This window comes from Vanacampus margaritifer, chromosome 1 (assembly GCF_051991255.1).
Source record: "Vanacampus margaritifer isolate UIUO_Vmar chromosome 1, RoL_Vmar_1.0, whole genome shotgun sequence".
Lineage (NCBI taxonomy): Eukaryota > Metazoa > Chordata > Actinopteri > Syngnathiformes > Syngnathidae > Vanacampus > Vanacampus margaritifer.
Window position 1 is genome coordinate 29,090,092 of NC_135432.1, and position 18,270 is coordinate 29,108,361.

The following is an 18,270-nucleotide window of genomic DNA, read 5'->3' on the forward strand; positions in this document are numbered from 1 at the left end:
ATCCCATCCCATCTTCTCTTGATTGACACACACCATCCTGGCCATTTGCAGTGCCAGTGACCACTGTTTTTTTCCCAGTGGAGACCCACAATGAGCCCCATTTGGCTCCTGGAAGGTGTGAAAAGGCACACTTCTCTCCTACCCCCCGAGACTTGTCTTTTGCCGCCAGAATTGATTTAACAGACAGAGGCAAGTCACAGAAGGTGTGAGCCCAGCTGATTATTCACACTCATACACGTACACACAGTGACACAGCCTCGGGCCCCGCCCCATTTACGCAGACACACTATACAGCCCTCAGCTCACATGCTTCTCACTCAGTCTGACTAGCGCACGGCGTGCACTCCGCTGCCCCGCCGGAATACTTTTATCCTCCACACACTTTTTTTCTACTGAAGACACTCACACGAACACGCGAAGAAGCGTGGCATCATGGGGAGCGGCATTTCATGTGTGCCCCAGCACAACTTCACTTTCTCCAGCAAAAGTTTCATCCGCAGAAACAGGTAATTACTAACATCCAGGTATTCTTTGCTCGTTTTTTTTGTATCTGAGCTACACACTTCCGTTATTTAGTGTTTCATTTGCCCATGGCCTTAGGAGGAAAGAATTATTGGCATTTGTCAGGCTTTGAGAAGTAGGGGTTGTGAATTTTCAGGATCCCATAGTAACACGGGGATCGTTGATGTGGCTGTCTGACTGGTGACGGTCTGGCCGCGTGTGTCAAGTTCGTCAACGATCCGGTTACCGTTTGCTTCCTCCGCACATCTCTGTGAGCGTCAATGTGATCTGCCAGCTGTCAGTGATTCGAGTGGCCCAACAACAAAATCAGGCCTTGACCCCTTTTTGGTCCTGTTGTCATGGGGCCAATTACAGTATACTTATTAAGCGAAAATATGGAATCCCGATTTAATAGAATCATCTTGACCTTAATCCTGTAATGGATGGTTTATCTATCTGCTACTGTTCTATCCTACTGGATTATATGTCTAGGCATGCTCTTACTCAGTGTCGGATCATCACATCTGATTCTCATTAGCACCCATTCTTCTAGTTTACACTGTGTGATGATTCAGGTTCTGGTTTTCACCAACTTGCCCGGAAGCTCTTAATGTGGTTTGTATTTGTAAACAACCACACACGTACACGTACGTACACAAGTACACACATTGAGCAACACTTTACAAATTGGATCAATGGTTCAAGTATGCATATTAAATTGAATTCATAATTCCTGTTCCATCGTGGTTAAATGCCACAGCAGTGACTAAAGGATATTTGGTGTGTAAATGCACCGCCTGCTCAGTAAAGTATCCACCTTCTTTTTTTAATGCTGCGCCCACAGATTGCATCTGGGAGTATCATTATCATACTTTTCTCTTTGTTGAAGCAAACCAAAGTGTAGCGGAAAAGCTTCAGTGACCTTAAATGATTGACGCTGGTCACTGGCTTCCTGATTAGACATACTTGATTCCCACCATACGGACAAAGGCCCACTTTGTTGCATATATACACGCAAATACGCACAGATAAGCAGATCAGCTCCAAAGCGAGACTGCACCAGTTGTACTAGAGTGCTTTATCAGGGCAGTGAGGGTGCTTCCTCATGAAGATGTGACACTAATGGTAACAGAAGAGGGTCATGCAAAACAAAGAGGATCATTGAAGGCTGATTTTCTTATGCGTATCAGCAGCCCAGGAGCCAAATTGTTCTAATTAGGTAAAAGTCTGGCCTTGATGGAATGAAGATGAAGGGAGGATGTTAATTATTGGCTATCGTCCACAGAGGTGGGTAAAGTAGCCAAAAATTGTACTCAAGAGAGTTACTTTAGAATAATTAGTAAAATAGTTCTCCCAAATAATTACTTGAGTAAGAGTTTTCAGTGGGGGGGAACTACTCAAGTAGTGAACAACTCCTGATTCATTTATCTTTTCAATCATGTACTCATGAAAGTCCAATACACAAAAAATATAATATGAATGTGCATGTTCAACATGATCACTTTTACTAATATAATTTGAAATCTTGAATTAACATAAATTTGGCAAATTTCGCCACAAGAAATGGTTTTAAATTCATGTTCTTTGTTTATACTCATGAAATATCAAATTAAGCTCAGGAGACAGAAATTACATAGGGGAAAAAAAGGAACATGCATGGCATTTTAGCGAATTACAAGGCTTTTATTTTTTTGTAGTCTGCCTGATAATCATATACATTTGATATATAAGTCCTGTGTTCTGCCTCTTTTGAATGTGAGTCGCATACCATTGTTTATGCCATAGTTAATGCAAATTAGCCACTTTGACAATATTGCTTCAGTATGGCGCTAGGGAGACTTTGTGTGCGTTCATGTGACTGCCTGGCTTTGATTGATTGGTGAAATAGTCAAATTTCACTTGTGGTTATGTTGGATTGGTGAAAGAGTCGGCGGAAGTTCGTCTGGCAAAGCAAAACAAATAGATTGCGCAATAGCAGTAATAGTTTAAAAATAATCAGTGGAATGTACTGTAGCTCAGTTTAACATTCTTAAGACAAATACTCAAGTCAAAGTAAAATGTATGTTGTATTCAAATTCTAAAAGTTTCTTATGTAAATGTAGCACGTTACTACCCACCTCTTATTGCCTGCACTTGACTTTGAATTTGAAACAATAAAATAAAGCGTGAATATGGTCACTAACCCTTAGAATCTTGGTTGTATCTCTCGGGGACTGCAGTGGATGACAGGGAACGCCTATAAACAGGAAATGTCCTTTGAAAATGCACTTGGGAAGCAACTAATAAACACTGGAGAAAAAATGCTGACGAATTTTTCTCTCTCTTGAGCAGCAGTCGCCTATTTCGCAAGAAGAACCCCCAAGAGGGCCAGGAGAAATCCAACAGCATCATCAACATCCTCTGCACTGTCACCCCGAGGAAGGTAAAAACTCAGATCATCTGCAGCTGCCTTGCTGTGTGTGCATACAACGTCGATGTTAATCACGGGTCTGGTTGCAGGAAATGTCCCCAAAAGACCTGCAGACCATCGAGAACATCAAATGGGATCCTCCATTCCCGTATGACCCGGCCAACGGCTGGAAGAAGAGCAGCATCAATGTGAAGAATTACGGCCGGCTGATTCACAGCTCCAAAGTTCGTTTCCGCTTCCTGCACTGCCAGGTGAGCAGATCTGATGACTCATTTTTTTAATGGTGGTGTTATAAAATAATAGGCAAACATGATATTACATTATCCTGTTTAATAGATGTTTCATAAGAATTTCCATATGGCTCAAGCCTGCAATGACACATCCATACCAAACCGGAAAGTATCAAATCCAACAAAAGCAGGCGCAGCCTTGCAGGAAGTTACTGTGTGAACATTAAAATACAGAAACTCAGTGATGCAACTGATATGGTGGTTAGCTGTGAATAATTGAATTGGTTCTCCAGCCTGTGTTTGGACAAGCTTTCCAGCGAGGTAATTGTGAAACATTTCTGGGAGAAAAACCTCAGGGTAGAGAGAGCGCTTTTGATGCCAAATCCTGATAGAGGACAGCTTGCGCAAAGTCAAATTTGTCGGCGATGTGACACAACAACTCTGTCCAGAACAACAACAACAACAAAAAAAGAGTTAAAGACGATGGAAAAATAGACTCAATTAATTCTCAAAAAAAGAGCACGGGAAGGAAAATGTGTTTCTAAGCATTGGCCATCCAAAAATATTACTTTCATCACGTTGTGAGACTCAAATGATTCCCTCTCCAGTACTGTATTTCTGCGAAGCCAAAACTTGCACAATACTAAAATTTCCTTGAAGCCATCGATGAATCAGCAGCTGATAATACAGGCGGGTTATTTAAAAAGCAACTGATCTAAGTTTAGTGCATGATCTTGCAATATGAAACTTTTCAAACTAAAAAAGTCACAAGATTTGTAAAAAAAAACAAAACAAACAAACTCTACAATGATAACAATACATCATTTTGATTAATTTAACAATGTATTTATTTTGCATTGCAAATACCCAGTAAATGTAATCTTTATGTATGCAAATTCTCATAAAATTGCTCTGCAGGTGTTGGATTGTCATCTGTAATTTAATCTGAAAAGGCCAATTACAGCAGCAAGTCCTACTTGACTGTTGAGCTTCTCTTGTTGTCTCTGCAGGATATACACAATTGCTACCTGGATCTCTTCCAGACACACCTTCACTTTGTGTCCAACAACACCCCTGGACTGACATACCAGGTGAGTTTTTTCCCCTGCCTTCAACCTCAGAAACACTTTCATTGCTTCCTTCAAATTCATACTTAAATCACTACGTCAGCATTTTTATGAGGTTTCATGTTCGCTGGCATCAGAGGTTGGAGTTATGCCGTCATTGCTTTTGACATGCGTATCCTGTCAACCGGCAGTGTGTTGGTAAACAGAGAGTATGATTATGTTTCCTCACCTGTCTACTGGAGTATGAGCAGTCATTAATCATCAGAGCACCTCGTCTGCTGAAGGCAACGCGCGCATGTCTAGCCGTAAAATACATGACAGCATTTACAAGGCGAACTTGGCTAAACTTGGTTTCAGTTGAAAAAAAGACAACCTTCTTTTTGTCAGAACATTGTAAGACTTGACTGATTGATCTTAGTTAAAACACAAGACTAACATGGCAGACAAGTATTAATATTTAGGCTTATTCACAAAAGTTGTGTGATGTAGTGCGTGAGTAGATGTTGTAGTGGTTCACATAGATGAGTCAAAAAAAAAAATGCAGTTGACTGGTGAACAGTCCAGCGTTTAGTCATCACCAAATCATCTGGGATAAACTCCAGTCAATCTGAAAAGGATAATCTGGATGGAAAATGACAGATAATACAATAATCCTTTTGCTGTTTTGTGCGCAGGGAACTCTTCCACTGAAAGAACTCACTATCTGCAACCTGCAACAGAACTGCAATCATAGCCAACCAATGGAATACGCCTTTCAAATAAATGGTGAGCATGGTATAATTTTTTTGTCACATGTCTTTTACAGCACTGCTTATGTTGTTTCTTCTAAATAATCCACAAATTGCAAAGTGGAATATGAATAATACTGTGACTGGGGGATTTTGCACTCGTAAAATTCACACTGGAATCAGCTACAGTAATATCTGGACTATTATGGCACACATGACTATAAGCCGTGCTCGCTAAATTTGGGAAATACTCGAGTTTGTTACACATATAAGCCGCACACGACAGTAAGCCACAGGTGTTTTAATGTTACTGTACCGGGTTCCCGCTACTTTCTTTTCCATAATGAGGACGCAAATTGTCTCGCTCTCGTTCTGATGCTCTGCGCTTCCTTTATAGTGCGTCCCCTTGTGATCTGATGAATAAGCCGCACCTTTGTATTAGCCGCAGGGTCAAATGCAAGTGAAAAAAAGTAGTGGTTTATAGTCCAGAAATTACTGTAGTTCATCATCATGTTACCAAGCCAGATGGTGGGTTAAAAATATAAAAATATTCATCTTAGTTTTGCTGGAGGTCCCTCTTATCTCAGTAAGATCACAGTAGCAAATAATAAAATAAAAAATTGTTGCTGTTTTCAAGCTGCATCATTTCCTATGTTGTCACATTCCCGTAATTCAAAGGTGCTGTGACCCTTGTCACCTCCACTCAACCCCAAGACTAACTAGAGTTGAGCGTCCTTTAACCTTGGTCAGAGGCCAGAGCTGCCTCAGAGGGCCTCACTTGTTAGATGACAGGTGCAGTTCACGGAGGCCAGCTGTTGCACAGAAAAGCGCAGCTACCACTCTCAGCCTTGTCACTGGAGCAAATCTGACACACATTCCTCAAAGTAATGCTACTTCACTTTTGAAGTTTCTAGCCATGAGAGAGTGATGTGGAAATACACAAACATTTTACACTGATACTGAAAACTGCTGTCACAATATTGACACCTTTTCATTCAGCTTGATATTTCCCTTGAATTACCGGAACAAGCCTGTTATTTTATGGTTTTATATTTCAGTGAGTGTTCTCACTCGCTCGGAAACTTTATTTACTTTATGGGAGGCATCGACAACGGCACGCATATGGAGGAAGTGTGACGGAAGTCTGAGTCAAGTGAGAGATGTAGCGATGTGTGTGAGACATTTCCTTTGAGCATGACCAAGCAAACGTGTGAGGGAAAACTTCCAGGAAATGTTAACAGCGGCGTTAAAGTTGCATAACAATAGTTCATTACCTTTAACAACAGTTAAGACTCATGTGAGGTTTCAGTCCCAAAGCCTTCACTTTCTTTGACGGAGCCATGCCTATTATACACACATTAGGCAAACATACACAATCTAATGAGCTCATGGCAAGAGCTTTTTCAAGAATTATGCCTTTTACAAAGATAAAAAGTCAGGTTTGACACAGTTATGTATTTATTTGCAAAAGAAAAATCTCCAGCACAATTAAATACAACTTCTTTGCTGTTTCTCTGGTATGTGCACGTCTGATAAAGGGAAAGTCTTTCTCATTGCTTCTGGGCTCTCAGTGTGTGGGAGGACAATACCACTATGATTTGAAATTCTTGTGGGGATCAGGAAAATTGTGTGACGTGTGGTCTTCCACATGTGTTAACAGTTATTGCATTGTAGACACAACACAGGGAGCAGAATGGAAACTCCTCGAGTGAGTTGGAAAGCTATCTCGATAATGAATCCCCTTTGTTCCTCACAGGTGTCAGCCTTAACCCCATCATCGTCTACTGTGCCAACCAAGAAGAAATGGACCGATGGTTTGGTCTTCTTAAAGAAAATATTGAAGCTAACGGCGGCAACGCAATTGCACCGGAAAACTACACCAGAGTCAAAGTAAGTTTTCACAAACAGCCTGTCACATTTTGTTGGAACAGGATCAGAAGTTATATTTTTTTAGTTTGCCATGTGGGAAAATATCTCTTTCTCCAAGAACTAAAGAAACAGGATGTGTGTGAGTGTGTAGTGAGTCAAGTAGGTCACTCCTGGCTCTCCCTCAGGGCTGGATAGCAGGGAGCGGCCTTCACCGAATCACAATCATTGTCTAACCCCGAAACACTCACAACTTCAAGTACATCATGTATTCAGGTGTGCAATTGGATGATGAAAAACTAGGTGAAAAATAACCACACTTTGATTGGCAGCTGCTTCTTGAGTCATCTGCTGTGTTTAACTTCCCCATGTGTCTTTGGTAGCAAAACCAGGAGAAGACTCCTGCAGGCAGAGAGGAGCTAAGGAACTCCATCAACAAAGAGCCCATCTATGAGTGGGAGGGCTCGCAGCGGGACAGCCTGGGCCCCATTACCTACGTCACCAAAGTTCGACTACAGCACCTGCCCTGTCAGGTACAACTAACTCATGTACTACCTGTCTTTTTACTACCTTCTGTATGGGGAAACACAAAGGAGCAACATCGTTTGTGTTTAGGTTCATAGAATTTTTGACAGGACTTGAAGAATGTAGGAAATGAGTCACAGAGTCTTCAAATTGTGTAACGTGTATTGCTTCCACCACACAATGTAAAGGGTGGAGTGTGGCCTCACCTGTGCATATGTTTCTTATCTTTATTTATTTATTTATTTATTTTAACAAATGATTACCAAAGTCAGATCAGGCACACGAGTGAGCTACAGTATACATTTGCACAGTCGTGATTTTGCAGTATAAGCAAGTTGAGCCAACTGATACCGGAGCTAGTGCTATGATTTAAAAAGAAAAAAAGAAGCTTGTTACCATTTTTATTTTTAATGAATACAGATTAGTGACTTTTTTGCAACCAAATCTCAATCCCTAAGTCTATTCAAAATTGTTCATAAACGCATTTATCAAAGAATAAATACTAAAAGTGTTGCGCAGGTTAAAACAAAGTCAAATAAAAACTAACACAAAGAAAGACAACCACTAATAGCTAACACCTTGTAGAGATTTTTAAAAAGTTTTGGAGTGCATAATATGTTCCTGCCATATCTCACTGTCCTTTCTCTGTAGTGTGGGTCAGCTAAGACCCTCTGCAACTTGCAAGTTGCAAGTTGCCTCTCCAAGAGCATAGCAAGCTAATAAGCTAGCAAATGACAGTTTCTTTTGTATTGGATCTCTGGGGCACAAAACAGTCACACCGCACAAATTCTGATTGGCAATAAGTGGGCACACAAATGTTATGTTGTTGGGGTGGGGGATAACAAAACACAAACAAACAAACAAACAAAAATAATAGAAGCTATTGTGTAGCAAAAAAAACAACAACAATCAAAAATACACACACACCAAGGTAATGTTAATACACTACAGTCATTGTTACTATTGTTGCCTTTTAGCAACTATTTTTAAAAAAAGCAGCTTGTGGACCCCTAGGCGACCAAATTTTAGAACCACTGCCCTATAAATTGTCGTTTTCTGTAGCTTTTCTAGTAGGTGGCATACCCAAGTTCAGTACAGTATCATTTAGAAGTGAAAAGGAAAAAACAAACAAAAAAACAATAACACTAATCATGTCTCAACGTGCCAAGATGGTTGAGATTTATTCGTTGTGGGAACTATAGCGGCTGCCCCACTGAACTGTGTGAGAAACGACTACACTCACCTCGCAGCTGGAATGTCAGCTGTCTCTGCGGACACACCCTATGTGAGGGTGAGGAAATATAACCTCCGCTTTCCAGACCTTTAAATGCCCCAAATTTACCAGGACTTATACTGGGCCTCACTGCAGAGTATTAAAGGATCCAACTGGTGTTTTTTAAAAGGGTTGAATCAGTTCTCAAGGTGACCTCTGAGCTTTTCCTCATTCAGTCTTATCTGTCCGCAAGGCGTTATCGGGTTTTATTAGCTTTAGAGCAAAAGAATTTGATGCAGTTATGCCCGGTGCTACTTCAAAGCTGCTGAAAAATAAAGAGTTGTTTATATACTGTAGGTCAAGAACATTCAGTCCATGTAACATTTAGACTCCTTCTTGCATTCAATGTTTAGTCTGCTGTTATAAATATAGAGATAAAGAGATGAACCAGGCACAAAACAAATTCTGCAACTTGATAATGTGGATGGAAACGTCTGCTCACCCTCAAGGTTTTACAAACTTGCAGAAATGTAACATTTTTAATTGTCACTACTGATTCAGGGTAGTAAAATAAGAGCAAATAACACTCAACTCAGTGTTCACATGAACCTGACAAAGGCAACTTTTTTTTGTTTTGTTGACAGCAACAAAGTGACAGACTACTGGTGATGTACACGTCGACAATGATCATCTTATCAGAAGAGGAGCATGGCCTCTTCTACAAGGTGTTTACGAAAATATAATCAATCAACATCAATAATAACAGATTCTTATAGTACCAAAGGACGCCATTTAAACTCATCTCCTGTTTGTTTTATGGTTATTATCTTTGTCAGGGGAAGCTTCCACTCAACATGATCACAGTGACCACACCTTGCCAAGATGTCAAGCCCAACACCTTTATGATTGAAGGTAGATACAGTCAGTACGATATAATAAGGATGGTGTATTGTCAGCGTGGAATGACGACAATATCACAATACAGTGATAATATAATGGGGAAAGAACATGTTCAGTATATTGTGCAACCCACATTATGTAGCTGAAGAAGCGAAAACATACCCTACACTTGAAATACATGAACACATTCAATTTGCTGTACAATTGAATTTGTCCTGTTTAGGAACAACAACAAAAACATCAATTCACGGCTATTAGTGTTTTATGTATTTATTTTATTTATAAAATAAAATAAATGAAATATCCATCTCACTGGGTGGCCATTTTGATATTTGCTCTCAACTGAAAATGACATCACAGTGCCTAAGGGCTCAGCTTGCAAGTGTGACATGACCAAACTCAAAAAGCAGGTGAGCCATGACTGTCGTTACTTGAGCCTTCAGGCACTGTGATGTCATTTTCAGTTGACCGCAAGTTATAAAATAGCCGTCCTCTGAAAACGGCTGGATTTTTCTTTTTTCTTTATTTTCATTCTTCTTTATTTTCATTTTTCTTTTTTTCCAAAAAGGCAACATTAATCTGAATGCTCTGTTTAGGCTAGCGGGGGCGATTGTAAAGATTTTTTTTTATTTGACTCCTCTTTAAAATAAAGTAGCAACACCTGCTTAATTTTTTCCTCTATTCTTTTAGAGTATAGTTACAAGCAGGAAATCAGTTTAATATTAAAAACACAACATCATAAAACATGCTTTCATTGGTTGTTTGTGTGCCATGAGCGGATATGGAGAAGACCGAGATTCACATCAAACTAGCAAAGTTCAACTCCTCATTAACTGTACATACTGTGCATAATACTGCAGCTGTCTCATGATGCAATATATTGTAGAAGTGTATTGCTATTTTGTGTCACCCTAGTGTACAGTGTTATGCATATTTTACGCTAAGTGGACTTTTGCAGGAATGTGCTAACGTCACAAAGTGCAACCCTCCATGAATAAATTGGTTTATCCCCAGTGAATGACAATCTGACCGCGGCGCATTCCACTGAACGACTGAATCGAATGACACGCTTTGTCCCCCCTCCCCCCACCTTTCCTCCCTTTTCTGTTGCTAGGGAAGCTCATCAACCCCATAGTGGTGTCCTGTCTAGATAGGCGCGAGTTCTGCAACTGGATCCAACATTTTAAAGCTGCTGACGTGCCCGTTCTCAGCCCACCGCCCCCGGTCTATGACATCATCTACACACCAACGCACAGAGAGGTAAGACCTGCCCTGTTTTTCTTTTTCTTTTTTAAACAGGCCCAACCAATCATGTTGTTCACAACTGCTGATGAGCAAAGCTACACCTGTTTTGTTAGTCTCCAGGTTGAGTAAATTAATGCTACCAGATTTAAGGAGGATGTAAATCTTCTTTTGTAGTCACGCTAAATTACATTTGACATGCCTTGAGTATACAGTGCTGATTGTATGACACATATGACTCCTTTTTCGGTATGTTTATTGATCATACCCATACATTTTTATGACCACTTGTTTCTCGGGCTCAGTTGAAACCATCACATCAGCCAATATAAAACAACAAACCACTTTGCACCATCATATGGATTATAAGACAAGTAACCATTAATACTTATTTACTTACTTATTTTTTCTTATGTGTTTTGGATTTGAATATACACTGCAGATGCTAGGAAGGCTGAATGTTCATTGAATAGTCACTTAATGGATCCTTCAGAATTATGTCGGTTGTGTGTAATGATGTTAATGTGTGGAAACTTGTGTGTCATGTAGGCACCACAGTTTGACAGGTGGAGTGGAAACAGTCAAGGCTACCCCGAGTCCCTCAAGTTCAGTCAGAGTGGACGTGGGTCCCACAACCGTCAGTTCCCTACTCATGAAGACAACCCACTCTCACCAGGATATTCGGAACCTCTCTGTGTAAGTTGCCATCAATATATGTGAGGACATAAATTGGCATCGATAAGAAAAAAGTCTGTTGTTTGTTTTACTGGAGCACAGCAGCAAATTTTTCTCTCACCAAGTTAATGATTAAGCAAGGTCAAGAGTCCTGTTTCTGCCACAAAGGCTCAGGTGGTACATCTCAAGGCTGACAAAAAAAGAAACCCACACTATTAAGTAGGAATGTAACAAGATTCCATTTGTGTAGGAGATGATTATTCAGCAGCAGTAGAAAGTTTTCTTGTTAATCTCACACGTGCGCACGCCCACACACGCGCGCAGTAGAAATAATGAAGCATATCCGAATATTTTATGATTCTCCTCAAGATAAAGGCAATACAGAGCAAACTTCCAATTAGCCTTTACTGGAGAGGGCTCACTGCCATAAGACTTAATAATAATAACAACAATGCATCAGATTTATATAGCGCTTTTCTTTCTTGAAACTCAAAGACGCTTCACAATGAATGCATTATTCATGCACTCACACATTCACACTCTGGTGGCGGAAAACTACTTTTAGTAGGAAGCGAGGCTGCCCGTGTGCGCCTACGGCCCATCCGACTACGACCAAACATTCGCACCTTCCATACACCAGTGTGAGTAGCACTGGAGGTAATGTGTGTGAAGTGCCTTGCCCAAAAACACAACGACACATGACTTGGGGAGAGCAGGGATCACACAGCCGACCTTCTGGTTACTGAACGACCGCCTCTACACCCTGAGCCACGGCCGCCGCACTTGTTGTTCCTCTGACCCAGTCTCACACCTAATTCAAAATGACAGAGACCTCCCTGTCCCTTCCAGTGTCACAATGTTTTGAAATGAGGCAGACACCATTGGAGTATGATTGCATTGCTGACAACTGCCCGTCTTATTGCCTACAGTACAGCCGTCCGTCCTCAACCGAGACCGGCCGTCTGGGAAGCAGGACCAGCAGCTTCTCTTCCCACACCAAGCCCGAACGTGACTCACGACCTTTACCACTGCGCTACTCGAACCCCCAGCGTGGCTCCTACCTCCAGCCTGGAGAGAGCTCTGCAGGCATGCCCCAGCTGTACAGCACGCCATACGCTGGCCCGCACCGCCTCGAGAAAGGCCTGCTTGTCAAGGTAATAAGTCTACCCAGCGACCAAGCTTGATAAGAGCGTGCAGTATTCCCCTTGTGCTTGTCAACTTATCTGGCATGTCACTATAAATACAGCCGAACTACTTGTAGGTCATGATGGCGTATTAGTGAGAGTAGTGGCAAAGCTTAGACGTGACAACAGAAGAATGAGCAGAAAACATTTAGCCTTTGGTCCTGTAAACCTCAATGAGCAAAAAAAACATTTACCTCATACTTTGGATCTCGAAGTGAATGTTGTTTTCTTTTCCAAAATGTATTTTATATTTAATACAGGGACAAATTTATATGTATAAACAAACTAGTCTTATAGATGATCGATAAAGGTGTTTTTATATTCCTTTGTGTATCTTTGACTTCCTGTTCCTGTCAAACATTCAAACAACCTAGTGGGTGTGACTGGCATGTGCCAAAAATATTTATTGGCACATTGTGATTTGAGACCTATAAACTCTGCCTAGCAACAAGCGGTGATAAAATAATCTTGTTGCTGCCTTTTAAAAATTGTTAACATGCATGTTGTCTGTGCTATTCATTTATGTATAGCAGTCAAAAGTGAGTTTAGAACATCACAAAGTAAGAAAGAGTACTTACCTCAGCAAACACTATTTATTTGTACCGTGTATATATACTGTACAGTATAAGAACCTAAAATCTGATTGAGCCTTTATTACTGTGCTGTAAAAGGCAAATAAGAGGTGGTAGGTTTATGAGATAAAAGATTTGTGGAAAAACCAGTGCTGCTGGGCATTAGCTAAAACTCAAACTTGGTAATTGGAACCTAAACCCTCAAACTTATGTGAGCCCCAGAGTGCGTGATAGAAAAATAAACAAATGTCTGCTTTAAACTAACGCCTGGATCTCTTATGATCAGTCAAACAGCTGGAACACATCTCAGACGTCTCTTGGCTACTCCCTGAACGCCCCGCAGCGACACTCAGACATGTGCGCTCCTCGCCAGCCCTTGTCTCCCCTCTATGATGTGCCCTGTAGCCCTGAAATCTTCACCTTGGATGAAGCGGGGCCACTGGTAAGTGGGTCGTTGATACGGGATACATTGGTTCCAATTACACCAACGCAGGTTGATGGATGTAAACAAGTGAACAGTGCATGTCTGGCAACAATCAGCAATGGACAGGTGAATTGGTCTTTATAACCAAATTCAGTGTTAATTCAATTAAATTAATTATACATTTTTAAACATTTTTATATTAGACGTGTCTTTGGCCTGTGTATAACAACTGCATAGGTGAATTAATCAGTAAATAATGGAGGATTGGTTCTCCCTAAAAAATCAAAGTGTGTGAAATGTTCAATAAGCTTATATACGACCAATCTTGCTCATACAACCAACCATCCCCAAGTCATCTCCATTTCCCTCAACAGGAGAGCTGGCAGGAGCCCATTCATCCGTACCACCACCAGCAAAGCTCTTGTGTTCCACCCTCTTCCTTCAAGCTCTGCACACCGCCAATGGGCAGACACAGCCGGAGAAGTCTGGTCCTGACCAACTTGCAGGGACGTGCTCTGGGCCTGGAGAAGGAGAGCCCTCAGAATCAAGTGGAGGAGAGATCCGAAGCCCTGTCTAGGCTCAAGCTTTTGACTGCACCCTCAAAAAGACAAGAGCAGGTCAGAAAGACTCCCAGGGCACTCCAGTTTCTGGAATGCTGTGGTACAACATGCAAGAATGGCTCACTGAATGATAGATGCATGTATAATATTTCTTGTGCAGGCGTTATATGATCTGGTGCAGCAGATGAAAGAGAATATTTGTTATTGTTGACAGTGGGAAGTGACATTCTTGTGCTTTCACATCTGTTGACAGGCACACCTCCGGTCTAACTGTGGGATCAACACGTCTCAGATGTATCATTACTCAGCAGGTAAGAACCGATGGAAGGCGATCAAGCATGACGGAATACTCCTTTGTTTAAAACCCCACTACGCGATAGACAACAGTAATTAAATCTTAATCTTGCTTGGACTTAGTGAGAACAGTTTGGGGAGGGAGAAAGATCCATAAAGATGTGCTTAGATGAGTTTTGTGGTGAAGAACATAACAGCCCTGACCTTAACCCAGTGGCACAGATTGGGTTTGCCAGCACTTGGGGGGAGTAAGAAAAAAAAAAAGAAAGAATTTGTGCCCCTGCACCTCACTCGCCATAACCCATTTTAAGACCATTATTTAAGCATTTTCAGCCCAACCAATCACCACCTTGGACTATGAGAGGATGGTTGTAATTTTATGTTTTAAAAATGTCCATCCATTTTCTTTAGAGACTGGGAAAGTTGAGGAATGCTCTAAAAACACTTGCTTGGAACATTCCACAGGCGAACAGGTTAATTGTAAACATGCGAGTGTCAAGGTTAGGTGTTAAAGGCCCATCCCTGAAAGACTCACTTCACAAACAACGATGGTGCGACCGCGCGAGGTTCACCATTTTGTAAACAACTGCATGAATTGAATAGTCTAATAGATTTAAAAACAACATTTCTCAATGTACAAATTCAAGGTATTCAGGGATTTCATCATTACGGTCCAGAATATTATCAAGTTTCAGAAAATCTGGAGAAATATCTGAATCGCTTTAAAACCAAGTGCCTTGGGTGCCTTAATTACCTTACCTTTCCTTACCTTAACATTAAAAACCAGTAGTGTTGTATAAAGTATATTGCCATGAGGGCTTAGGAACACTTTGGAAAACCATTGTCCCGCAGTTAGTGGTGATTTCTACAATTGCAAGTTAAGTCTACTATGCAAAGTGAAAGCCACATATCAACAACACCCAGAAATGAGCTCCTCTGAAATGGACTGAGGTAAAGTGGAAAGGTGTAATGTGGTCTGATGAGTCCGCATTTCAAATTGTTTTTGGAATAATGGGCGTTGTGTCCCCCGGGACAATCCTGACCGTTATCAGTGCAAAGTTCAAAAGTCAGAAGATGTGATGGTGTGGGGGTATGTTAGTGCCAGTGGTGCAGGTAACATACACATCTGTAAAGGCACCATTAATGCTGAAAGGTACATATAGGTTTTGGAGCAACATCCATGGATTGAGTGTAGCATTAAGTGAACTTATTTTGTATTGTTAAAAAGAAAGGTGATGTAACACAGTGGTAAACATGCATGTCCCAGCTTTTTTGGGGAATTTGTTGCTGGCATCAAATTTAAAATGTGTAATTATTTGCAAAGTAACACAGTTTATCAATTTGTCTTTGTAGTGTATTCAGTTGAATATAGGTTTACAACGAAAATGATTTGCAGATCATTTCATTCTGTTTTTATTTACATTTTACACAATGTTCCCACTTCACTGGAATTTGGGTTTGTAGTAAGACAAGAGAGAAACTAATGTTTGACTGGATTTGTCTTTGGTTGACACATTGCAATGAGCACATACTTCAAGCAAGTGGCTGCTTGTTTCTATGATGCACTGGTTTTGGTGAAGAAGAAAAAAAAACATGACGTGTGTTACGTATGAAAACACTTGCCAACACATTATATGGTTGATTTGTGTCTCATATTCCAATGTTTGAATAACTTTTAAAATGCTGTCTATCCTTTCTCCTTGTGACAGATCTTCATTCATACCTCAAACCCACAGAACCGGATGACCAGGAAATAGACTATGACAACATTTGGGAGTATGATCGCCAAACTGGAATGATTCAGCTAACGTCTGGAATCCCGACACACTGGACAGGATTAAACAGCGGGGCCAGGGGCCTTGGTGCCATGGCAACGGAGCAGAGATGGTCATAATGCAAAACAATAGGCCGGCACTCGTCTGGGCGTGTGCAAACAATGGATCTCTATCAGAGGGACCATAAAAGCCAACTCGTGCAGGCTATGTTGTTCAGTAAGCGTACAGTACAGTAAGAAGCATTGGGATGTAGTGGTGGTGGTCATCTGAGAAAAAAAAAAAACTAAGAAAAAGACTAAAGAATAAGAAAGTCAAACAATATTTCACTTGTTTGACATATAGTCTGGTTGTACTTTGTTTATAATGTGTTTTGTTCAGTAGTGCAATACTTTTTTTTTTTCATTAAAAAAAACATTCCACTGGGGCTTCTCAACCTACTATGTACATTTTTGTAAACACTGTACATTGTAGCTGTAAAGGGGTGATATTACTGCATCAATCTGATACACGTGTGGTGCATTTATTTTTGTTTGTTTGATGTGTTTATTTATATTTTCAAAAAATAAATGGTAAAATGAATCAAAACATTTGCACTATCAAGTATGTATTCTGTCTTCCACTTCTGTTAAACCTGCATGGACATTTAGCCTTTGCTCTGGACACATACCTTTAAACTTGTGTTTTACTACACTGGCCTTTGCATATAAACAAACGACCATTTACAATCACATTCACACCTGCTCTTTAATGGCGAGCACATATAGAGTATAGAGAAGGCTACCGGCAAAAACGAAGTATGGGAAGTACATGCAAATTCCATATAGGAAGAGCAGCAACGATTCGACTCTGTACAGTTGTCAAGACATAAGTAAACAATTACCTTTTATTTTTAGCTTTGCGTTGTCATTTACAGTGTTAGATTATGAAGGAACAGCATAAGGTGCTTTTTCAAGCTATAGACTCACTCAACTATTTTTCTGCCTGTATCGTGATCATATGCTGCCCTCTAGTGCTTGAATAGCACAAGCTTACAAGAATCTACTGGATAGTAAGAAACAATATTCAAAAAACAGTACAGTAAATACAATTTGTGTATAATAAACACAGGGAATAAATTAGTCATGATGTCATCATGGTCGTAAAACAGGATATGCCCTGGCAGTCATTTTGTAGATCTAGGCATTGTAAATGCCATATACGTAAACGGAAACAAACAAGACACTTTACAACAGTTAAGTGCCTCATGTACACTCATGATACCCTTCACCCAGCCTGTCCTGTCCTTTAACTTAAAAAAATGTTTCTTAAAAATGTCCACAAGTTAAAAAAAGAAAGAAAAAATGTTCATCAAAGACAAGAAACAAAACAAAAACATTAGTTTAGTCTTTTTTGGTAGCCCATTAACACATTTTTTAATCTGCAGTGCAAAATGGCATCTGAGAAGTACACTTTTGTAAATGATTTTTTTGTGTGCCTTGATTCCAAATCTGCCATCTTTTTTCTAGCAGAACAGGTTTTCATAACAAGAATAATACATACAACAAGTAATATTCATGCGTTTTATTCAACAGTATCTAGTAAACAGATACAATCAAAAGTATATATATATATATATATATATATATATATATATATATATATAGCCAATCGCAGGGCACACAGAGACGAACAACCATCCACAGTCACACCTATGGACAATTTGGAGTGTTCAATTAACCTGCCACGCATGTCTTTGGAATGTAGGAGGAAACCGGAGTACCCGGAGAAAACCCACACAAGCACGGGGAGAACTTGCAAACTCCACCCAGGAAGGCCGAAGCCCGTTCTCAATCTCACACGTCCTCAACACTGGGAGGAAGACGTGCTAACCAGTCACAGTGCTGCCCCATTTGCTGTTATTTACTGCAAAAAGAAAAAAGGAACAAAGTGTTCCCTTAATTATTTTGAGCAGTGTATAGGCTATGTATATATGTAGGCCTACTGCAAAAAAAAAAAAAAAAAAAACTAATATTGAGGGAACACTTTTTTCCTTTACTTTTTTTGAGCGGTGTACAATGTAAACTGACCTTTGGCTACGCCACAAAATGTGTGGTGGAGCCTGGCA

The 18,270-nt window shown here is 40.4% G+C and overlaps 1 protein-coding gene across 1 annotated transcript; it reads left to right on the forward strand.

Annotated features, from left to right (window-relative positions):
* Positions 1-335: 335 nt before the first annotated feature.
* Positions 336-16,751, forward strand: plekhn1 (pleckstrin homology domain containing, family N member 1). The gene is made up of 16 exons (XM_077554767.1): positions 336-506; positions 2,833-2,923; positions 3,001-3,162; positions 4,152-4,232; positions 4,883-4,973; positions 6,693-6,826; positions 7,186-7,335; positions 9,185-9,265; positions 9,377-9,452; positions 10,555-10,700; positions 11,232-11,378; positions 12,287-12,511; positions 13,400-13,555; positions 13,912-14,154; positions 14,351-14,408; positions 16,101-16,751. Exons 1-16 carry the CDS (start codon positions 433-435, stop codon positions 16,283-16,285), a joined length of 2,100 nt encoding a protein of 699 aa, XP_077410893.1. The 5' UTR covers positions 336-432; the 3' UTR covers positions 16,286-16,751.
* The last annotated feature ends 1,519 nt before the right edge of the window (positions 16,752-18,270 follow it).